Genomic DNA, 25,415 nt, shown 5'->3' on the forward strand with positions numbered 1-25,415 from the left:
CTTTTCCAGCTTATTAACTTTTTCGTGTCACGTTTTTAGATAATTGAAAAACTTTCAACTTAACTTTATTCATACAATTTGAATGAACTTGAAGTATTCAACAACATCATTAGAATCAGTGATTCAATCGCTATAAGTATGGAGAATTTTTTAAGTTCTAGGTCAATCATGAGGGGATTAAACGACGATGTATTTGAAGATGCAGTGAATAAACTGCAAGCTCAGTGTGGTTACTCTATCACTTTTTTACTACACGTGACGTCACGCTGGCGTTTCCCCCACCACTTCGAATCTTTCACCTGTGTGTGATCAACCTTCTGTCTACTAACGTTGTTGTATTGTTAGCATTATATTGATTATAGCAAAACAAAAACAGCTGATTGCAGCGGGATAATTCAAATGAGCATGCTCTCCAATCTATTTTGTAAGATTATTTTGTGAAAATACGTTTCGATTTCTTTGTAGGCCTATTCAAAGCGAAACCTAACATTTTGAAAGATGAATGACAGATAATCTAGTTCGGGCGCAAATGTCATGAATAAGGCACTACGTGGTCATTTTTGAGTAACAGCCGTGGAAGATGTCTCAATTTCATCGTCTAGCATAATAAGGATCGTGATGATGATAAGTCGAAATCACAGGCAAACACCTCTGAAACAAGATGGCCGCCAAAATTATCAGGGTTTTGCTATATCGCTTGTATTTCAATAACCGTTCAAGATACTCAACCGTTTTTTTTTTTGAACGAAAATATTTAAAAACACTTCCTCTACAATTTTTGTTTTTTAAAATTTTCCTCTAAAACGCATATTTTATTAGTTATAACCTTCAAAAGCACAAAAAAACATTATTTTAAATTTGTTCAAATTTCATTCCATTATAAGTTTTTTGTGCAAGAGATACAAAGGAATTTTAAATCTATGAAATTTAGAGCGTTTTTTCAACTTTGAAACTATATATCTTTATGCGCTGTACGTCAAAACATGTGTTCTCCAGCGCACTCAAAAGAAAACTCTGCATTATTTCTGGTGCGTTTTTCCATACGCATGAGGTAAGACGCTAGAATTATAATATCGTTTTTTTCATGACTACTTTGAGATAGAGACTTGCAAATGGTCTCAATATCTTCGTTACAACAAGATGAATAAGAATATTGATGACGGAAACAACAAAAATATTCGACATCAGTGTAAAATACAAGATGGCGGTCATTATTGACAGAAATTTTTATATCGCTTGTTATTCAGTTATTATGAGAGATATCGGATTGGTTTTACCACCAAAGTGTTTAGAATTAACCAAACAATGATGTTCGAGAGAATCATCTCATTTCGACCACTCTTTCCATTATTTATTCAACTTCAAAAACTTGAAACATACATTTTTCGGGGAGAATATTTTACTTCCCACTCTTTATATGTATTCGCAGTAGACAAACACTAGTATTATTGGCACAGTGTTGTAGAATATTTCTAAAGCTTCGAAATGACATCTGGTTGGAGGCTGTAAGTCCATCCATATTCTACGGCTAGAGGGTCATTGGAAAAAGAGTAAAAAGTACTGTTTGCAGCGGAAAACACACTTTTCCCACCAAATGCCAATCCCAACAATTAGAAAACCGTGTAACTCATGACTCCTTGAAGGTACAGACTTGGGAATGGTATCAATCTCTTCATAATGATGTGTAGAAAAAGAATATCCATGGTGGCAATCTCAAAAATGTTTGTCATCATGAAAAAACAAGATGGCGGCAAAAATATGTCGATTTTCAAGAAATCATCTGTAATTCAAATAATGTCGAGGATATCGGATCAATTCAGCCATCTGCGTTTTAGAGGAAAATCTTGTAAAACAAAAATTGTAGAGGAAGAGTTTTTAAATATATTCGTTCAAAAAATCGGTTGAATATCAAATTCAAATTCATTTATTTGCCATAAAATAATACAGATTGATAAAATACATATTCTAACTTACAAAATGGCACTACCGGCAAAGAAAACTTGTGCGCCGGCAGTGAGTTCGAACAACTAGGTACAGCAAACATGTCAATAGAAAGAAAAAGAGCTTATTCAAACAACTAGAATAACTAAAATTATGGAAACCAGGTCACATCTCAATACTTACAAACGATAAGAAAAAAGTAACAAAATCACAAGCAAGTGACAAACTCAAAAAGACCAATTCAAGGAAGCCATGACAATAATATTTTTTAAATTTATAACATAAGAATGAAACACTACATAATGGATATAGATAATTAAAAATAAACATTTATCCTAATCCAATCCAGTATAAGATTCATTATGGATTTTGTAATTCTATTAATGATGAAATCAGTTGGGACTTTATTTATAAACAAGTAACACTGATATTCAAACTGACGTCTACATACACTTAAGCTGGTAAAGTCAATATCAAATTGTAATGGATTGGAGTGACGCAAATTATATGGATTATTCCTTAAGTTGAATGTATCACTATTCTTATTAATGTATAATATGATTCTTTTAACATATGTTTGCCTCACTGTAAGCACCTGGAGTTCTTGAAAAAGGAGTCTACTAGGGTACAATCTTGGCCTGTATAATGCAGCTCTGATAAGGTGTTTCTGTAATGTGAATAATTTGTTCATATGGATATCATAAGCAGCCCCCCATATCTCAATTCCATATTGGAAAAGTGATTGCGCATAAGCATAATAAAATCTTTTTCATTATTACCATATCAGCTATTTGATTTAGTTTATAAAACTTATAAATTAGATATTTAAGCCGTCTGCACATATATTCAATATGAGTATCCCATTTTATATGATCATCCATCATTATACCCAAATATTTTAAGGATTTCACCTTTTCAATACAAGGGCAATCACAATACACATGATTTAATAAAGCGTGAGAATGCATTTGTAAAGACAAAGTTTGTACTGGTTGACCTATTTCAGTAGGAGAAAAAGTTATAAATTTAGTCTTCTTCAGGTTCATGGTGAGTTCATGTCTATCAAACCATGATTTTACAATTCTCAAGCCCCTCATTTGCATTGCCATATACATCCCTCCATGACACACCAGAAAAAACAAGAGCCGTGTCATCAGCAAATGAAATTACTCTGCAGTTAGCTATTTTCAGATTCAAAAGGTCATTATCATAAATCAAAAAGAGCAATGGTGAAAGGACTGTGCCTTGAGGAAGACCAAATACAGAAAGATTTTTCAAACTTGTTTTACCATTAATTGTCAAATATTGAGAGCGATCCGTTAGATAACTCGCAAACAGATCGTTTGCTATGCCCCTAACTCCACAATAATTATGTAATTTTTGTAATAGTATTTTGTGTGGTATGGAATCAAACGCCTTTGCAAGGTCTAAAAAACTGATAGTGTTTTATGCTTGGATTTGAAATTGTTATTTATTATGTTAGTTGAGTGAAGTACAGCATCAGTGGTAGACTTACCAGATTGAAACCCATATTGATTTCATTAAGCATTTCATTAATACAATCCCATGTCTTTCTAGAGTTGTTTTTGCTATTTTCCAGTTTCAGCTTGAAATAATCTGATTTAGCCTTTTTTATTGTATTATTTAATACATTTCGATACGCTATATAATCCTCTTTCAATTTTATATTAAAAGGTTGTTTACTGAGTTTCCTATACATATTGTCTCTCTTTCTTATAGATTCAACTAAACTCTTAGTAATCCATTTTTTCAACGGTTTCATTTTGTGGGGAATTTTGACAATAAAAGAATGCTTCTCAAAGTGCTGAATCATCAGCACTGCTGTAAATATCTTCCCATGTTTCATTCTCTAGGTCGGAAATGATACTGGACAAATTCATTTTAGTGACATTACTTAAAGGACTGGTTTTTTTTCTTTGCTTGGCTTTATTTATATGTAGAGAAGTAGAATAATGGTCGGTTATGGATGTTTTAGTATTGCACCAACAACCTCACCATCTTTGACAGTATCTTGTTTTAAAAATACATGATCTATACAATTATGTAATCTTGTGGGTTTATTTATGTAGGATTTATACCCATTTAAATGCATAACACTTGGATATTCATTTGTGAGATTGGTATTATCTAAAATATTCAAGTTCATATCACCAATGATTACAACATTACGTTGAATTTTTAGAGATTTCAAATGATTATCCAGACTAGTTATGAAGTTATTTATAGATAATGAAGGAGACCAGTACAAAGCGATCACTGTGATGTCATAACCATCAATATTGCAACTGATACTCAGAGGATTCACATTATCAATCATAAGTTCCTTTAAATTAAAAACTACCGATTCATGTATAAAAATACACAGACCATCACTTTTTGAGAATTTAGATACAGCATTAACATTAGTATAGCCTGGTAAATTAAATCAAATTCAGAATCGTCACAAATCCAAGTTTCAGTTAAAACGATTAAGTCAAATTTTATTTGGCTATTACTTAGATAATAAACGAATTGATCAAAATTTTTCCTAATACTTCTAATGTTCATATGAATTATATTTATACAGTTATTACTATCTTGCAGAGAAAACAAAAAATCATTAACTTCAAGTGTTTCATAAATGTCCTCAGACAAATCATGATCCTGATTCGGCATAGTAAATCAATAACCAACATTAACCAGATGAAAAATCAATGTTTGCTATCACCTAAATGGTTTCAAGGTCCATTGCACTTCTTACCGGTATCGGCTTCCTACCTTCTTCCTTTCTCACGAAAATTTTTCCGTCTCTAACTCAAACGAACTGATAGCCTTTCTGAATCGCTAGTTTTCGCGTTTCCCTGAACAATTCCATTGTAGAGGGGGCCAGATGCTGATAAGCACACACTCGACCATCAGCCAAAGATCGATTCACCATCTTAGTTGAAATACCTGGACCTCCAACATCGCGGCTCGCAGCCTGTTTGAAGTGGTTCAACCAGTCTTCTTTATCTTGTCTGCGGACAAATTTGAAAACAATGGGCTTGATCTGATCCTTTCCCCTTGAACGGCTATTGAAATACAAGCGATATAGCAGAACCCTGATAATTTTGGCGGCCATCTTGTTTCCGAGGTGTTTGATTTTGACTTATCATCATCACGATCCTTATTATGCTAGACCTAACGATGAAATTGAGACATCTTCCACGGCTGTTACTCAAAAATGACCACGGAATGACATTTGTGCCCCGACTAAACATTTCATTTTACGTTATGCTATTATTGATCATTGATCCTAAGTGATTTTGGAATAAAAATTTCATTAGGCTATTGAGTTTAAAAACGTATTTGTTTTGAAAAAAAAAACTGGAATAATAATTTATTTTTGTTATATTATTAATATGTTGAATATGACAATGATTAATAACATTCAGATTGGAATAAAAATTCCAATGCAATCTTTGTATTATTTTTCTTGAACATTTTTAGGTTATGTCACAGTCGTAATATAAGGTTAGTTTTTTACGCATAATTCTGATACAATTTTATTCCAAAATAAACTTGAAACTATAAATTATGAATTTAGATGGACTAATCAAAATAATTTATTTATTTGGATTTTCATCTACTCCAAAACAATAACTGAAATGTGTTTGCTCAGTTAAGTCTAGAACTTAAATTTAAACCCTACCCCAATCGAGGGTTTGAAATCACGCTGTAAGCCCTTAACTCAGGAAGCTAGATTATAAACTCCAGAGTCTATTTAAGTCCTCGACTACGTTAACGCTCTGACTTGGAAAGTCAATTATCTGACTCCAGAGTTTAAAGCTAGTTAAAGTCTAGAACTCAGCTAAATCCCGAGCTCGGAAACCGGCCCTATTATGTTGTGAAGCAGAGGAACTAATTAATGTTAAATATTGAAATACTAGGATTTAAAATTGACCAATTCTGATAAGCTTCAAATACGGACTTACTAAGTTAATGCAATTGCAGTTTTGCAATATACATAATTTAAAAACTAATATATTTGATTTTTAAATTATTATTTTAACAAACCGTGTCGCAACGGTCATTCAGTAGTGACCGTTGTCATTCGGTGACCGTGACAGTGCATTCGCCAGTCATTCAGTAGTGACCGTTGTCATTCGGTGACTGTGACAGTCATTCAGTAGTGACAGTTGTCATTCGGTGACCGTGACAGTCATTCGCCAGTCATCCAGTAGTGAAGAACTACTCCGTAGATCTTTAAATATCTATTTTCTTATTGATTAATTTTGTTGTTATACAGATGAAGATAGTAACTCGCAGCACCCGCCTTCCGGTCCAGAAAGTAGAACGAGCACTCCAGAGCCGAAACTACAGTTCAAGGATAAAAAAGAGACACTCGAAGCATTCAAGGATTTACTAAAAGAAAGAGTAAGATGAAAAGTAGCTCTTAGTCATACATGACAATGATCCATGCATTATTTTGGAATATTATCTTTATGAGTTGGAAGTTAGTTGCGGAATTAATTATTCATCGTTGTAATTGGTTAAGCGATTTAATTTCCAATGTGTAAAGGTAAGTTTTCGTTTGTGCGGATCCTCGTTCGGCTGCGTATGCGTATAGTCAAAATAAAACTTTCCCAAACAATAAATCGTATCTATTTGTATCATATCCATTCAGTTGACATTTTATTCAGTATTAGAGCTACTGTTATATTAAATGGATCGACGTACGATATCAACTGAGTGAATACGATACAAATAGATACTATTTATTGTTTGGGAAAGTTGCTATTTTGACTATACGCATACGCAGCCGAACGCAGATCCGCACAAACGAAAACCCACCTTCAGTTATATGAACATGTGTTTTATCACGTTCATTAGCCGAGTTTAAAGGCAATATCATCATTTTACTTCATGCGTCATTCAAACTATAGTTGGCTTTTGGTCTGCAAATCAAGGTCTTGTTTGGAATCACATAATTTTTTTTTTTTAATTTTCATTTCGAGGCTTATATCCGTTTGTTCGATAACAAGTGAAGAGAATTTCATTTGAAGAGAAGTAGTGAGGCGCTGCTTGCCTGAAGGGATCTTGTCTTTAAAATCAATTATAGGCTGTCTCAGCTTGGGCAGTTTAAATCTTAGACAGTTGTATTTTCAAGATTGGGATCTTATAAGGAAAGGTGGTCTTTACATTCATTTTGTAAAGTTTTATTTTACATATTTTTTAAAATTAACGTCGGGAGTGCTTCCAATCGTGACCTGGGTGCGGACCAGAAGACCAGGATCTATAAGGTAGGATTTTACAAAATAGGATTTTTTTTAGCTCACCTTAATATTAATTACAATTTTCAATTTGAGCGGCCACATTATAGCAAGTAGCCCTCGCTAAATAGTGTGTTGACTATAAATTCATTTTAGTTTTCAATAATAAAAGCTAGTAACCTTTTGATTTGTAATTATCATTTGTTTATCAGTAAACGTAACGTAAAATAAATTGTTCATCTATCCCTTTTACCATTGTTATAATATCACACCCACCAAATCCATCATCTTATTTCTTTATATATTACTATGAGGCGCTGGGTATCATAATCATGTCTAAAGCTGCGTACAGATATACGCGCCTCCAACCAGCTCCGCGCACGCTCCGCCCTCGTTCCGCCATCGCTCCACCCCGCTCTGCATTCGAACCGATCATGAACGTTACGGGAGATGTTAGCTCTTCTCGTGTTCCACTCTTGCTCCCCGGTCGATCATCAATCGCTCTGCTCGAGTGACGTCCGGTTGCGGAGCAGAGCGAAAGTCTGTACGCACCTTCATATGACATCTTTGACTCGATAAGCATAGGTATTTAATCTTATTACTTGAGTTAATACATTTATTTACTTCGTTTAAATCATTAACAATCCGAAATAAAAATTAATTTTGGTCTCTTAATTTATTGTCTACTCGATTTTAGGAGGTGCCCAGCAACGCTACGTGGGAAATGGCTGTGAAAATGATCTCGTCCGATCCAAGATATCCGCTTTTGAAGCATTTCAACGAGAAGAAGCAGGCGTTCAACGCTTACAAAACCCAAAAATTGAAGGAGGAGAAGGAAGAACAGAGAATGCGAGCGAAAAAAGCCAAAGAGGATCTAGAAGAGTTTCTTATGACAACCGATAAAATTACGTCAACCACTCGCTACTATCGCTGTCAGGAACTGTTCGGAGAATTGGAGGTAACTCAAACATTTATTGCCTTATTTTTGAAAGTTATTGAAACCTATTCTCGCCTTTAGTGCAAGTATCTTAATGTTCATGGAGTGTTAATGAAATCTTAATGGAATCATCTATAATTTGTTTTACCAATATTTAGAGCACTTACTCAAAATGAAATTTATTTTATCAACTAAAATGTAATTTCAGGTAAATGTATTTTCCTGTTTATCCAAGTCGTCAATAATGGACAACTATTAAACAAATCAGTGGTTGGTGCATTGTTATTGCAACAAACATTTGACATCAGTCAATTCAATTATTTTTGCATCATGGCTCTAGTGCAATATTCACTTTCCGATTGGTTAATGTGCATTCAATTAATTTATCTATTGTTATCGTTTGTTGCAAGGTGTGGTCGGTAGTCAATGATTCAGAGCGTAGAGACATCTACGAGGATTGTGTTTTCAATCTGGCGAAACGTGAAAAAGAAGAAGCTAAAACCAGGAAAAAACGAAACATGCGCGAACTTGCCAGTATTTTGGACTATATGCAGGGAATTGAGCATCGCACCACTTGGCAGGAGGCTCAACAACTTTTGCTCGATAATCCGACTTTCGTAGAAGATGCTAGTTTATTAGGTAAGCTCTAACTTCTATCACTAATTTTGAAAATATCCACGAAAAAGACAATATAAGCCAATAATTTATCGATTCAAAAAACATAATAACACTTGGTCAAACAGTACCCAATCAGAATTACGAAATTATTGTTGTTGGTTCATAAAAATTATATAAAATACATATTATCTATTCATGGAAATGTCAATTTTTTATAATAAATATGTTCATATATTAATTAGTTCCAAATTTGTGCTTGATAGTGGGAAGAATAGTGATGAGATTTATTTTTGCCGGAAATGATGCCCACTTTTTCTTTTCTGAGAGTAATGTCCCCATAAGTTCCAGGCTTGTGCCTGGGCAATGAGAGGGATACAGATGAGAGATGAGTGAACCTACATCACGACGGTTTCTAACCACTGGGGAGCGTATTCTAAAATCATAAATGCTAGAGGAGTCGTCTCTTCACTCTTACAACGGGATGAGCAGGCGCATTTTAAACTAACCGGGAAGGACTATGATAAGCAATTACAGATTTCTTTCCAAGTTATCCATACACAGGGGGAAGCTCATAGTGGAACTGGCTTTAAGCGGATCCCTCCATTGAATAATTATTGTGCGCTATTCATCTATCTAATTTCAGTGATCAGATTCTTCACTAACCATCGGGCTATTAATTACTTCCGAACCATCTGAAAATGGTATGAATGCTGTTAGTTGGAATTTAGTGCTGCTGGTCGAATATCTGTTACTCTTCCAATATTACGGCTGGCCACAAACATTTCACATGTCCAATACGTTTTTACAGTCGAAAAACTGAACTATAGTGGCTGTGGCTTCGAAATTGAGATACAATTCCTTTTATCTTACTTGTCCATTTTTACCACCTCTGATTTAGACATGAATTGTAACAGCAATATAGTATCCGACACTTATAATTCATATGCCACCATAACGTTCATACACCATTACTCTAGCCGCGCGGCTAGACTTGTCGCTATTACAACTTTGGTCTGCAGGCGAACATCCGTTGTTTAGTTGAACAAAGAAGATTTTATTTGTTCGTCTGACAGTCTTATAGAACATGTAAAAAGTTACGTTAATGGCCAGCCTACCGATTGCTTATCAAGTGAATAAACCTTATTGAAGAGTAGACACTACATTTCTTCTACAAGTGAATTTTGTTTGAATGATTACACAACGCTGAATACTGAAATAGTCAAAAAAATATTTTGAATAATTTTTTAGATCTTACATTTCTCTATTTGTTTTGTCAGCTATGGATAAGGAAGATGCTTTGATTGTATTCGAGGAGCATATAAGGTCATTGGAGATCGAGGAAGAAGAGGAGAAAGAGATTGAAAAGAGACGGCAAAAGAGGCTACAAAGGAAGAACAGAGATAATTTTGGAGTGAGTAATCCACAGATAAGACTATTGTAGAACATATTGTAGTATCATAGATCTATTGTAAACATAGTACTATTATAGGATTTTAGCAAACAGATATATTTTCTTTTACGAATGGAGTTGTATTTTCTCTTAAAATTAATGCATTGCTATTTAGTACCTACTTTCTCAGGAGTAATTTAATAGAATTTGAATGTGATTGATTTCAAGGTTGAAATATGAAACCAAGAAATTATTATTCCAAAATTATAAATGTTGTGGTGAATGTTTTCACATATGCAGATATTATCATATAATGTATACTGCAAAAGATATAGACTATTATAATATATTATTCAAATTGATATTATTATAATATTTTATATTTTAATATCATTATAAATGTTTTTCAACAACTTTCGACGCTATTGTATCAGTTGAATCAGTTAATGGTAGTAAGTGCTGGATTGACTTATTGCAGATCTTATTAGATGAATTGCACGAGGAAGGAAAACTAACATCGATGTCACTCTGGGTGGAGCTCTATCCAATTATCAGCTCCGACCTTCGATTTTCAGCCATGCTGGGCCAACCAGGTAAGTCGCCAGGTGTTCTCTGTAAGTTTGTAAATTAGTTTTACGTAAATTATCTCTACCAACAGTAGTGTCAGGCAAGACTTTTCTCAAACGTTACTCAAGGAAGTGGTCCATTTATTTCCATCAGTGAAAATAAACTGAGTAAATGTCGAATGACCTGGCTGACTCAGTTCCGATATCAGAGTTTTTAGCTCGCATCTGATTGATTTCAGGGCCACTGATATGATTTAGACAACCGGGAACGACGATACACTTGTCCATCCGAAACACTTGAATGGGTCAAGTGAAATATCTTGACCGGCCAGGGCTCGAACCCGGTGTCTCTGGTTTATAGAACCAGCGTCTAAACCACTCCTAATTGTTCACAGCTTCAATACTGTTTTATTGATTTTCTTGAATAATTAGTTTTCTGAGAAGATGGTCGGAAATGATAATTTTTATTTGTTTCCAATTGATCGGAAAAAATTATTTTTGATTTGAGACTATTCAATGTTGAGTATCTAGGTTTAGATAGATTTAGACTTTGGAGGATGTAACTTTGCCCTTCAGTTATATGCCAGCAATAATTTCTAATATACTCTTCCATTCATTAATGAGAAGTTGTTTGATATTTTTTGAAATGGGGAAAAACTGATGTATCAGTTTTTGTCTCGATACCTGAGCCATATTTCTGTATTTTTCTTACTTTATTTAAAACTAGCAGGTAACCCGTGCTCCTAAAAGGTCTAATTAAAAATTTGACAAACTGAAAACTTGACCCACTAAAATCTTGAAGAATTTAAAATAGGCATATAACCATCCTTGGTAAATTGAGAATCTATATGCAACATTTTAAGCTAATCAGTCCAGTAGTTCAGACGTGATGGTGCGTTACTCGTGAATCTCCTATCCCCTACATGTATAAGCCGATTCTTTCATTTATTACAATAAAGATAATAATGATAGTTGGCCTCCACATCTCCCCTTACTGACTAGTAAGTAGTAAGTACTACGCTTAGGCATTTTTGTACAATAGAACGGCACATGGCCTTGGAGGTACAACAACAGAGTGTTTCCAGACACTTGGAAATATTCCCAATAAGAGACTGCTTCTGATAATTGATGTCAGTACTGGAGAAATTAGATGTCTCAAACCTTTTATAATAAATACTGGAATATCATCAGAGCTTGGAGTTTTTAAGACCATACATTTTCTTGATAACTTCCTCCTCACCCACATCAGGTAATCCAAAATATGATGAGCTAGCATTATCATTGACTTGACTGCAATTAACATTTTTGTTGATGTCTTATCAGAGATATCTTATAAGAGAAGATCTATCTTATAAGAGAAGTAATTGCCTAAGTACTTTAAATTTTTAGTGGTTCATTCACTGTCATCCCATCAACTACTGATGTATTAGATGGACAATTGTTAGCCTCTGTCCTGTTCACCCTTACATATTTCCAGAAGAATCTTGGCTGAGTTTGCAGATAATTCTCTGTCTTTTGAGTCATAATCAATTTGTCTTGTGTAATTGATCTTTTATCTGAGCACGGAGAGTAGGCCTACTTTGAGTAATTTCTGCTAAGCAAACTTTTTTCGTATATCTTGTGTTTTTTCTTCTTGGCTTTTATCATCCTGATCAATTTGCCAGATAATTTATGTATAATAATAAAATATTTTATTATAAATTATATCAGTTTAATGCTCTGATTTCTCATTGCTCATGAGTAAGTTCAGTATTTGACCAATTATATTGTTCTTATTCATGTGCTTTACTTTTGAATTGAATTTAATTTCATTTGTTTCCAACAAAATACAAGCATACAATGTACATTCATACACAGTTTACATAATAGAATACGTATAAGTTCACAATATTGAAACTAGGCTTGCATTAACGTTAAGGTTTGCTTCACAGTGTGCTTTACTATTAGTGTACTTTTGCAGAAAAATATAAATCTTAGCAATTAATTAGTGATTGTTATGTGTTTCTTCTCTCCAGGCTCTACACCACTAGATCTTTTCAAGTTCTATGTTGAAGATTTGAAGTCCAGGTTCCACGATGAAAGAAAAATCATCAAAGAAATTTTAAAAGAGAAAGGATTTGACGTCGAGGTTTGTATAACGGGAACTAATATTCTATTTCAGTAGTTATTGATTACTCTTATCAAAGCTATTTTTAATTTATTTTGGAATATTTGAAGAGGGATGCCTGAATACATGGCTTCATGTTATTACAGTTTCCATTTTCTCGTTCAATATTAATACTTATCCATATCATTATCCAGTTATGTAATTGTCAATAATACCTATAATTTTAGAGTAGAATACGAACGAAATTGCTTTAGTTTCTCGAAATGTTTAATCAGGCTTCACAAACATTTCTTATTTCCTCTAAAGATCGATGAACAATTGATTCACTTGAAGTAACTCGTCCTAAATCTGTTTCTCTCAGTACTCCCTGTTTTGTCTTCTTTTTAATTGGTTTTAATAAATTATAATGTTGGGATTTCAGGGTTTGTAAATTGTGATTAATTTAATGTCTTGTGATTAATTCATTCCCCGAGTAGTTTGATATTCATGTAGAGCAATGATAATTATGAACTAGACCTCACCATGTAATAGCCCAGTTTATTTTACAATTATTAATCAGCTTTGTAAATAATTTTAATAGATTTTTTCATTCCTGTAGATTAACACGTCGTTTGAAGAATTCGCCACTGTAGTTTGCGAAGACCAGAGGTCAGCTACATTGGATGCTGGCAATGTCAAGCTGACCTACAATGCTCTTCTTGAAAAGGTGAGTTATAAAATGTAATTCCACCCTAGTATTTAGGTTTTAAAATTAGTGCATTCCTGTTGTATTGAAAAAAATGAGCTACAAAATTAAACCAATATGTTATAGGACTATAAAAAGTCAAGTAGGTATAAGGTCAGTAAAATTGACTTGAGTTTATCTAAATGTTATGCTATCTAATCACTTAAACTATAAAAGTAACGGGCGCTTATTATTCCCGTTGGATGGGTAATCACTTGAAGCCGGCTTCACAAACCTATCATTATAAGCTACAAGACCATAAGATCTATTCATCTCTCACTCTTCACATTATCGAAGCACTAGTCGAGCACCTGAGTAGTCATCATCTCAGCAGTAATATAAGTGTTCAATTTGGCGTTGGATTGCTTGGAAATAATGTTTTAACAGAAGGTAAAAAATGGTAAGGGTAACAGAAGGCATTCTTAAAATGGCTAAAGATGAAGTTTCTGTTTGAATTTCAGGCAGATGCAAGGGAAAGAGAGAGGCTGAAAGAAGAGACGCGACACCAGCGAAAACTAGAGTCTGCGTTTCGCGCGCTGCTCCGGGACAACGATGTCGACTACAACAGCAACTGGGATGACGTCAGAGAAAAATTGCAAATGGAGGATGCGTTCTGCGCCATCACCACCGAATCGGAGCGCATGCGTATATTCAAGGTCAGAATTGGGAAAAATTAATAGCTTTGCCTCCAGCCAACAATTTTTAAGTGCTTATGGTTATGGTCAATAAGATAATAAATTTATAGTAATACCACCTTGAATAACAAAGAGCTTGTAATACAAACTGGAGTTACTGATGCCCAGAAGTGCAGACTGCTATTTTTTCTTCAAGTCCATTTGTAAAGGAATCCATTCAATCACTACATAGTCGAAACACATTTGAAGTAATATGAATATAAGTTACGCTGTGTTCATCATAGTTGAACAAAATCCATGTCATTAAAATTATTCATATAAGTTATCTGTTCCCACTTGACGACACCTAATGTACATTAAATAGTATTTATTGGTGGATTAACGTATTCTATTCCATTCTCTCGTGACGCAAACCAGAGATTTTATTGACATATTTTTATTTACAGGACTTCCAACACGAGACAGAAGAAGCTTGCAGCCATCATCATTCCCGTTCAAAGAAGTCACGGAAAAATAAAAAGCAGAAGAAACGATCTCGATCGAAATCTTATGTAAGTTGTGACTCACGGTTGCGCCACAGAACCTTACTTGTTTGTAGATGGGCTGAAATATCACCATCGTTTCCAAAGGTGATCTCTCATGGCACGCATTCCAGATCTTGCTCCATACGTTTTTTCGTGGGCTATTTTGAAATTATTAGAAAAACCCTGATCAATCATGGACCATAGATCACCTCGCACCACCTCTAGAACAATGTTTGCAGCGCCATTACTATTCTGCAAAGAGTGAAGACGGACTTGGAAAAGGAATTAGATCAGCCTAGGCAATATGAAGATCACCATTCAATCGATTTCATTTTCAACATTGCATGAGAGAACTTGAGGCAACAATATTTGAAGTATTTTTTTTTTATTGAACTTTCAAGTAAGTTTTTTTCTGGTGCACTCTATAAGTTCATTATTCTGTTATCCTACTTGATGAAATTCAATTTTCCGTATTCACAATACGTGTTAAATATAAAGGAATAAAAATTCTTATAGTACCCTTCTTTACTTTTCTACATAGGCCTAGACACTACTAAAAACTAGACACTACTAGTTTCATCATTCATGCCATTTTCAACTAGTAGTGTTTATGTAAAAGTTTGTGAAAAGGTACTAGTTATTTCAACATGATTCAAATTCTATCATATTTCATAAAAAAATCAAGTAGCCCTATTAAAGTACTGAATACATGAATTGAAATTCATGCAGAAGCTCTCCAAACAATATAAAAAATTCAAATAGAAAAATTATCGTTGTCCTACAACTATTTTATTGTATTATCTATAGTATTATCACATTGTATCGTATTATCGTATTATTTTTCTAATAATAATAGATTATTATTATTATTATTAGAAGCAATAAATAAATTATTATTACTGAAGCAATCTACATTTTCTGTCAACTGCTTTTTTTTTATCCTCTTGAAAGTAACATCAAGATACAGAATCATGAGAGCAGTGGCGTTATGTCTATTGTTTAACCAAAAGCTTGCAAGCAGATTTAGAATACTCGCTGAAATCTCGCATTTGTTTTTCAGTCGGATTCAGATTCTGATAGAGGACACAGCAAGAAGAAGAAGAGGCACCGTTCAAAGAGTGAATCAGAAAGCTCTGACTCCGAACACAAGAGGCGCAATAAACGCAAAAAGTCCAAGAAGAAGCGAGCACACTCCAGATCACATTCGGTAAGTTTTTCAGACTAAATGCTGTCTTCTAATGTATGGGTTGTTAATGTATGTGTCCTACGTTTCCCTAGAAACCGAAAACGTCAAGAAAAAAATATGGTAAAACAAAATTTCAACTGTATTAAAACTATCCAGATTGAATTTCACATTGCTCCTGGCGAGATCTTTTCATAAGTCTTTTTAACTGTATACTGGGACCTTTTCAAGAGATTGTGGACTAAATGATCTACTTACTATTCTAGTAGGATCTTTTCTGGACCCTAGGCTCCTTCTCAAGTAATACTCTATAGAATTTGGTAAAACTTGAAAATGGCTTGAAAACCGAAACTAGTTGTGTGTTATATGAAAATGTTTTGAAAAAGGGTACTATGTAATTATGTTTATATTAATACTCTAAAGAGTTTATCTTAACTCTATTAATAAGACGCTTTCACTAACAGTGAAAAACAAAATTAAGCCGGGAAAACACTCTTGTCATGCAGAGTTCCAATCCCACTCCGATTCGATCACGGATGACAACGGCTTAAAAAAATGGCGCATGCCGCACATGTCAGTGATCTGTCCAACTACCATCCCTCCACGCTCCACCTCACGCAAATATCTGATTAGGATCGGAACATGCTGCATGTCAGGTGTGACCCCGGATTTTTACTGTAAAATATCAAACACTTGATTGGTCTTTTTTCAAAGTTCGCTTCATTATTTATGAATGAATAGGATAGATTCACGCGCTTTTCACACTTATCTGATCATTTTCATTTTTCAAACATGATTAGAATTATATAAACATAATACCAGCAGTTGATTCAGGTTCAATTTATCTATTCATACAATTTATGAGAATCCATGTTTAATTTTGTTAAAATTTTATAATCAAACCATCAGGATCTGCTTGAAATTATTTTTTATCTCACAGAATTTAAATGTTGCACCTCAAGCCAGCTTACTCAATCAAATTTCAACGTAATGTGCTGTTTACGGTTTGATGATTTTAAAGATAGATACATCGTTTATTTTTCTATTTCAGACTGAATCTTTTGAATCAGAGGAAAAATGATGTCAAGTGGTTAAAGAATATTTGTAATTTCTCGAGTAAAATCAAGTTCAAGTTCATATTTTGGCAAAACAGTATTATAAGACTTCAGATTTTTTGCATTGTGTTCTGTGAGTAAAATCTTACTAACTCAGTAGTTATCTTTGTTTATTTTAAATGAAATTTACTTTTGAAATTTAATACTATATTTTATTAAACAAAGTTATGCAATAAGTATCATTCGTTTCACGAAGACAAAATATATTAAATTCTATTCAATCACATTACGTTTTAAATTAAAATTATCTTAATGCACTAAACATTCATGATTTGTATGCTTTTGTTGCTTTCAATTCATGAATATCAGTGATGATTTCTAATAATACAGGACTGGGCATTGAGTTATGGATCATTTGAAATAGCAGTTACCCACTAATTTTTTGAACTGAACTGATTTATTTTTTCCCTAGTGTCAACTTAAAATGTTGCCATTTCAATAATTGGAGAGGAAAACTTGCAACATTGATTACGTACTTGAACGTATTGAAAAATGACGTACGATTACGTTTTGAAAAATGAATTTGTAACTGCTATTTAGAATTATTAATACTTTGCTCAACCCTGAAGATATTATTAAAATTCTGATAACTCTTTTTAAGCTTTTATAAATGAAATCAGTTTTCATTTCTCACCGATCAAGCTACCTTATTCATTGATTTATATAGATTTAAATTTGAGATGGTTGGGAGAGAACAACAGTCTCTCAAGAAACTCTTAAACTGTTTCAAAACTCATAAAATGTTTCAATTTTAAGGTTACAATTTCTCTTCATCAGTTCAAGTCCAATTTTCATTTCAAAAATAAATAATAATAATAATATTTAAAAAATAAACCAAGTTGGATATAATTCTATGAGAGCTATTAGAAACTTGATGAAAAATATTGTACTCATCATTACAAACTGGAAAATCAATTTTATTCAATTTATATTTTTTATATTGCATTCGACAATATTAAATAAATGTACAATATTTGATTAGTCAATAACTATCACAATTATAAAAATGTACTTCCACTGTAACCAAGTAAATTTTTGATGAGAAAAGATGCTAGAAATTACGCGAAGTTTTCTACAACGTGCTGATAAAATGTAGACGCTACTTGCATCCGAGACGCGCAGGATAGGAATGTCTGTCAGCGGGGGCGGCATCCCCTCACCCCTCTCCGACTACAAAAGCTGACGCTCACTTTGAGAGAGCACCTTTCCGCTTCTGTCCCTTCCCAGGATGCGATACCTCCTTGTCAGCGGCCTGCACCCACCCTCGGGTACACAAGACCTGTTAGCGACCCCCACTCTTCCTAGGATGCGAGACATCCTGTCAGCAGCCCTTATGCCTCCTCGAGAGCCACCGAGGGCACACAGAAAGACCAGTCAACACCAATCAACCCGTGTCCAAAGAGCTCGTTTGAAACTTGCCGATTTTGGCCGGTGACTGTCAGTCAACATCAATCATCAGCCATCAGTTAACTGCATAAAACTGTATTGTGGGATGCGCTTTCAGAAAATGGCGCCAATGTTTACTATAAATTGACATAGCACAGAAAAGAGAAATATCAAATAATAACTTATCAAAATAGTGTAGAAACGTATATTCCATTGAATTATGAGGAGTTAAACTCCTCAGCAATTTTTTGCCATTCTGTAGATTTTGTTTTATTTGAAGTGGCATCCGTTTTTTTGCATTCGATGACTTCGAAATGCTTCTCAATTATTTGTATGAGAAGTATTTTTTCATCGTTTATGAAATACGGTTCTCGTTTCTTAAACATTATTTCTAACTAGTAGGTAACCCGTGCTTCGCAAGGGTCTATTTTAAAACTGCAAAATGAAAACTTGACGTAATAAAAAATTCGAAATTTGAAAATAGGCCTATAACCATCCTCGGTTAATGAAGAATCTTTATGCAAAATTTCAAATCAATCAGTCCAGTAGTTCAGACGTGATGATGTGTCGAACATAATTTTCCTACATCACATACGTGTATGAGCCAGCTCTTTCAATTATTATAGTAAAGATGATGGATTAATGGATGATTTATCAGTATCTTTGAATGAGAATAACTTTTGAACGGTTTGAGAAATCGGTGCGGTTTTGATGCGACAGAAAATCAGTTATTTTTATTCGAATAGGATCCCCAATCATACCTATCATCTAGTGTCCCTTTTAAAAGAAATGTTCAGCTGCTTCTATACAACAACTGGAAGCATGACAAATTGAAAACTTGACGTAATGAAATCTTGAAGAATTGAAAATAGGCATAAATAACCATCCTCGGTTAATTAAGAATCTATATGCAAAATTTCAAATTTATCAGTTGAGTATATTTCAGACGTGATGATGCGTCAAGCATAATTCCCTATTCCTCACGTGTATAAGCCAGTTCTTTCCTTTATTATAGTATAGAAAACTGAAGAATACATAATACTTGAAAACCTCACAGAATCATATTGATTTTTCCAATACATCAATGAATTTTAGTTCGATTAGGATCCTCCTCAATTTGAATCAGGCAGCCTTTTGTTTTCCCAATTCTAAACAAAATACCTAAAATACTCGTTTCACTGGGAATTCGTGTCTGATAGTACATTATAACTGGAGAATATAAATTGTTACTTATTTTATTGTGATCTATTCATGTTTTTCTTATGAAATTCAATGATAGGCCTACAGCATGAAGACTATGTCCAATTCATTTGTACTGGTGGCAAAATTTTACATTAAAAATAATTATTTTATAAAATCCAAGTTCAATTGTAATGAAAACAAATTCCTTCAAAAAATAATTTATAATAATACGTTTCGAGGGAAAAAATTAAGAACAAAAAAATTGGGAAGCATCGGGGGATTCGAACTGAGGAACCATCACTCCGTAAGCTAGCGTTTTACCGTTGGGCTACACAGGCGTTTAAAAATGATAGTCTTGTAACAGCATTATAAGGAACCTCCTCATAAAAAACACACTTTGGGCTGCAACAATGTAGCCTAATGGAACTTCATGTACGGTAGATGAATTTGAACATTAATTCTGAAAAATCTAGAAGGAAAATTGAAATTTGGGCTTCCAGGTGCACGAGATTGATATTTTTAGAATCTGTGTTCAAAATATGGAGATCTAAATCATTCTCGTTTTTCCGGTATGCAATCCACAATTTGACATGTTTTGATGCGAACAAACGAACACACGAACAAACACAACCCTACTCTCTCTTATTATATAGATAACTACAAATCACTAACACTACAACCTACTATACTAACTACAATAACTATTAAAATAATAAAATAATTAAAAAAATAATCACATGTGATTAATGAAAAATAATTATTAGTCTATAGATGTAGAGGTTACTATACAGAGGAACACATGTGAAAACTTCTTCTTTTTTAGGTTAGAAAACGATTCAACATGACCCAATTCTTGTCCACTGCCTTTACGATCCGGTCTGATCTATGGTCATTAGACCGTACTCTGATTGTGCTGGTGAATACCGTTTGCTCAGCTCAAACGACAGTCGTGAAAGCATGAGTTAACCAAAGCTTGTTGAAACTCCAGTTGAATAGTTTTTGGTGAATTTGAGCCTAAGAGCCTGTTCACATGATAACGATTAACGCTCGGTTGTCGCGCGGTTGACAACCGAGCGGTTGCTAGGTATAGGGAAACACATGGTGCTGTACACTTGCATCGCTCGGTTTTAGTAGTCGCCGGCGAATCGCGGCGGTTGTAGTCTCAACCTACAACCGCTCGGTTGCCGGGCGGGTCGAAATACTAGAGCAGGCATGAGAGCGTACACATGTCTCAAGTCAACCGAGCGGTTTCGAGCAGAGCAGTTCATATTGCACATTCTATTACAATTTCAGTTCAATTAAAATTTATTCTATTACAATTTTCAGTTCATTTACTTAGTAAGTTCAGTTTAAATTAGTTTGTAGAGGATCATAAGACAGACAGATATTATATTATAGATATAGATATTATATTATTATATTTCATAGTAGGGTAAACTAGTCCACGTTGGGAGACCGAAATTCAAACAGCTATAACTTGGACAAAATAAAAAAATTCTTCATTTTTAATTTTATATTGATTGTATTTGCTTACACTTTCATGGCAACTGCACCGGTTGTCAAGTGATTATTTTTATTGCAAAAACAATTTTTGGGAGAGTCCCAACCTGTGCTTGAGATCTGCCCACGATGGGACTTCCCTTGCCCAGGTTGGGACATTGAATTAAAAATAAGCAATTCGTTATTTTTGTTAATTTGTTAAAAACATATTTGAATTTACATTTCATTATAAAAATTAATAGTATAAATACCTATTCTCATTATTTGTGTTTATTATTCAAGAATCAAAACAATAATATTAAATTATTAATACTTTTGGTCATTTTTAGTGAATTGAATAGCTTTTACAAAAATTTATATTTTCAGAAAGTTTTATTCGATCAACAATACCATGAAGAATTTATCTTCCAAATCTCATGGATTTATCTCTTACCGTATTTGAAATGTTCTGTTCCAAAAATTTAAACTTTAGGCGCTCATCTCAAAAAGTAATGATCGGAAAAAATATTTTTATGAGAAAACTTTTCCATATTGATAGCTTGATGATATACCAATCGGAAAACTTTGAAAAATATCACCAATAGAAAGTTTAATTTCAGCCTTTGCACAGTCTTAATCGAGCACAAACTGCTCATGAATCGGTGTCATGTGTACGAGGCTGGCAAATCGAGCAATTTGCCAAACGCGCGACAACCGAGCGTAAGTCGCTGTCGTGTGAACAAGCTCTAAGAAGAGAAGACACTCGTTACTTCCTTGCCTGCCAAGATCAGGACTGAGCAAGGTTGATTTGGAGAAACACACCAACATGACCACAATAAGAGTGCACCTGCACCTGATACCACATCATAATCAACCAACTGTAGAAAGAAACTCTCAAGAAATGTATTTTCTTGAAACTCCAGAGAAGCCAAAATACGTTCTTCCGACTACTTATAAATAATAACAATTATTTCTGAACAATTTTCTCGCTTCCACCACCTACTTGTAAGAAAATGTTTGTAGCCAATCGAAAATTTCATCATGTTCTCTGTTCAAGATGTATCGACTTTGACGAACATAATCATTAATTAAAATAGAACTATAGGTCGGATAAAAATGGTCTGGACATCAATAGAGAGGAGACATTCTCCCCGTTATTTTGAAATAAATATCATACTTAACAAATTATCCCACATCTCTGAGAGAAGCAATATTTGAAAAAAATAACATATTTTCGCGATTTTTAATTTTATCAGTTTATTTTTAACTCTTCAACAGTGTAACATTTTTAGCACTCCAGCAATATTGGGGATGATATTCTATGCAACGTATACAATTCTGTGGTTAAGTTTGAAATTTGAGAAAGGTGCAATTTCACACAATTTGGCAACGCTGTTGTTTCGTCGGGCCAAGTCTCAACTTATTTTATTCAGACTTTAAAATAACAATGCGTTCACATCAATGATATGACCAACAACTGCTGATACGACAATGCTGTAAATTTTAATTTAAAATTCTCCGTTTCCCCGCACCTTCATTTTTAATTAGAAAATTACTGTCTCGATCATTCAGTAATTTATTTCACCCCTCTATCTTCATCATCATTTCGTCATCGTCTCAAATAACTCCGTTTTTTCATTGTCATCATATTTTTATTTGATCATCTCTGTGCTGCAAGATTCACTTTCACGTACCAATTGATGCATTAGTTTGTTTGACGTTTTGTTTTTAGCCGATCTCGCGTACTGGTTCAGACGAAGGCCGCAAGGGTGCGGTGGTGAGCGATGACGTCATCGGGGCGGTGCTGAAAGATGAAGGCAAGGTGGGTGGTGGAGGGGCGGGGGGTGAGGACAGCGACGATGAATTGGAGCGCAGGCGCAATGCGCTCCTACAACAACTGCACGAAGAAACTGATTGAAAACACTATTCGTACTGCTATTTCATTATAAGTTGCCAAATAATATATTATGTGTCCTTATAAAATATTTAAAATTTCGCCTGTTTACTAATGTTATTGAACATGTCAAACACCATTTTTAGTCTTCTAAAATAAGTCTCAACATTCAAGGTACAGGACAAAGTTTAGAACCGTAGAACAATGGCAAGACAAATCTTTTTAAACACAAATTTTTAGAACATTAAATGTGAAGTATTTGATTATTTAAAAATGCCAATACATTTTACTTTTCATAATGAATCTCAAGAAATTTGATTTTTTCTCCTACGACAAAATTTAATCTTTATGGAGACGTATTCTATGTTTGATATTTCAGACTAGTAAGTCGAGGAGATTCGATCTTTGTAAACTACACACTATGTCATAGTCCAGTCAAGGAAATATTATAGAAAGAAAAGTTTGGAAGACAATTTTTGACCACGCAGTTCTGTTTAGGGTAGTAAGGAGGTGAACATATCAAAAGTCCCCACCCCTACCCACTGTGTTAAGGGGGTGGGAGTGGTTCAAAGGTACCGTTCTCGCATACAACTCGAAAGCTATGTATCTTACTGATAAAACTATTCTATACAAAATTGAAGCTTACATCATTCCCTACAATACTCATCCCACAACTCTTTCTATATATTCTTTAGTTTTCGAGATATCCGCTCTTGAAAGTGTGACATTAAAAAAACGATTGCCTCCAATTTTTTTCTATTTTTGCTTTTAAAACTTTTTGAAAATTGATGGAAAAAATCCATGCTGATTATGAGCTTATAGAGCATTAAATTCTCTTCAATTTTATACATAATTTCACGCTTTTACGCTTTTCCCTACGACTGCTGCAGCAGTCTAGTGTTGAGTGTGGAATCTCCAGTTTTTCAACAATAGACCAATTGACAAAGGGATTTGGAGGGAATGTTTTGAACAGAATTTTTGAATTTGCAGCTTTGTTGGGACTAGTTGGGAGGAGAACATATAAAAAATCCCCGTTCCTACCTCATGTGCTAAAGGGATGAGGGTGGCTCAAAAGTTGCATTTTTTAGCTTTTTGCTTCCACACTTATATCTGGGGAACAATGCGTTCAACCGACATGACTAACTTTTCAAAACTGAAGCTGGATAAATTCTCTACAATTTCTGTTTTGGTGAAGTTTTGTGATATTTCCAACAGTTTTCGAGATATTCGCTCTTGAAGGTGTTAAATTGTTAAAATAACAGGCTTTTATCCAATATTTTGCTCTCTCAGGGCTTTTAACTCTCCAATTAATAATTTTTACGATGCATTGTTGGAGAACATTTGTTCTTCCACGAAGTCAGACAACATCATTAGAAACTCAATTTTAGAAATATTTCTGCATTGAGATTCAGTTAATATCATGTTAATGAGGAGAGATGATTTCTCAAAATAAGAGCAGTCACACATGCTGCTTCAACGAATTCAATTCCGAGACTGAAGCAGTGAACTACCAGAACTACGGTACTGAATACTGGCGACATTGTTTAGAAGCAATGAATACCCTTCAGTTTTACAGCTCTTCTTCGAAAACCGCTTGCACTTTTGATGAAGGATACACATTACCGACAGACAATCTCATTACCAAAAAGAACTATTCGAGTAGAACCTCGCTAATCCGACCACGGTTGGTCCGACTCCTCGCTTGGACCGACCGTGCGGACCGTCCAACCGTACACATATGCTATGAATTTTATTCTGTAGGCCTTGAAGTATGTAGAAAAGTGTTTGGTGTAGCCGACAGTACTGTAGCTTACTTAAGTAGTATTCACACCAAACTCAGCAACTCTGCAGAGTCTGTGGATGGATGCTTTATCTGTCGCCGGCTTAAGCAATGCAGTTATATACATCGCACTCTGCGTATCAACCCATATCGGCCAGCCGACGTTTCCGAGAAAACTCTGCTGGCATGCAGATGTTCTCGAATCGCTCTGGGAGCGATTTTCTCCAGGCATCCGAGCAGACGTTTTCGATAAAGTTCTCTCATCAAAAACCTAAATCGCGTAAGAATGGAGATAGAAAAAATCTAATTTCAGATTCGGATTCAGCGCCTTGAAATTAATAATTTGGCTCGCGTTTGATTAAAAAATGAAAAATAAGGAATCGGCAGAGATCTTGAAGAAACGCCTTCTAAACATTACCTAAAACACCTAACAGAGAAATTAGCTCAGAACAGAGGTATTTTTATTATACTGAAGTTGGTAGGCATGCTATTGAAGTGGAAATGGTTTTCATTAGGAAATTAATATGATCCTAGTATTGTATGATTTTTGTTCTTTTTTTATCTTGCCGACTGCAGCTGACTGTTGGCACAATCAAATTACATTTCTCCACTTATTAGTAGAATTCAATGAAATCACTTTTTCTGACTTATTCAACTAATATTCAACGACAAAAGAACTTCACTAGAACAAAATCAAAATCA

General features: G+C 34.2%; 1 protein-coding gene across 2 annotated transcripts in view; it reads left to right on the plus strand.

Moving 5' to 3' along the window:
- The window catches only part of LOC111049958 (pre-mRNA-processing factor 40 homolog A), a 51,914-nt gene extending 28,346 nt beyond the window's left edge, over positions 1 to 23,568 (plus strand). The window contains exons 8-19 of one of the 2 annotated variants that reach the window (XR_005573143.1): positions 6,230 to 6,357; positions 7,891 to 8,151; positions 8,541 to 8,769; positions 10,026 to 10,159; positions 10,617 to 10,731; positions 12,720 to 12,832; positions 13,410 to 13,517; positions 13,997 to 14,191; positions 14,617 to 14,721; positions 15,755 to 15,901; positions 16,929 to 17,065; positions 22,772 to 23,568. Coding sequence is in view for 1 of the 2 variants with exons in the window: in XM_039442397.1 (XP_039298331.1) it covers positions 6,230 to 6,357; positions 7,891 to 8,151; positions 8,541 to 8,769; positions 10,026 to 10,159; positions 10,617 to 10,731; positions 12,720 to 12,832; positions 13,410 to 13,517; positions 13,997 to 14,191; positions 14,617 to 14,721; positions 15,755 to 15,901; positions 22,772 to 22,957 (1,721 nt within the window). In the remaining variant the exon portion in view is untranslated. The remainder of the gene's footprint in view (positions 1 to 6,229; positions 6,358 to 7,890; positions 8,152 to 8,540; positions 8,770 to 10,025; positions 10,160 to 10,616; positions 10,732 to 12,719; positions 12,833 to 13,409; positions 13,518 to 13,996; positions 14,192 to 14,616; positions 14,722 to 15,754; positions 15,902 to 16,928; positions 17,066 to 22,771) is intronic. The other variant, XM_039442397.1, reaches the window with a different exon arrangement.
- Positions 23,569 to 25,415: the final 1,847 nt, after the last annotated feature.

Source organism: Nilaparvata lugens, chromosome 1, assembly GCF_014356525.2.
Source record: "Nilaparvata lugens isolate BPH chromosome 1, ASM1435652v1, whole genome shotgun sequence".
NCBI classification, from domain to species: domain Eukaryota; kingdom Metazoa; phylum Arthropoda; class Insecta; order Hemiptera; family Delphacidae; genus Nilaparvata; species Nilaparvata lugens.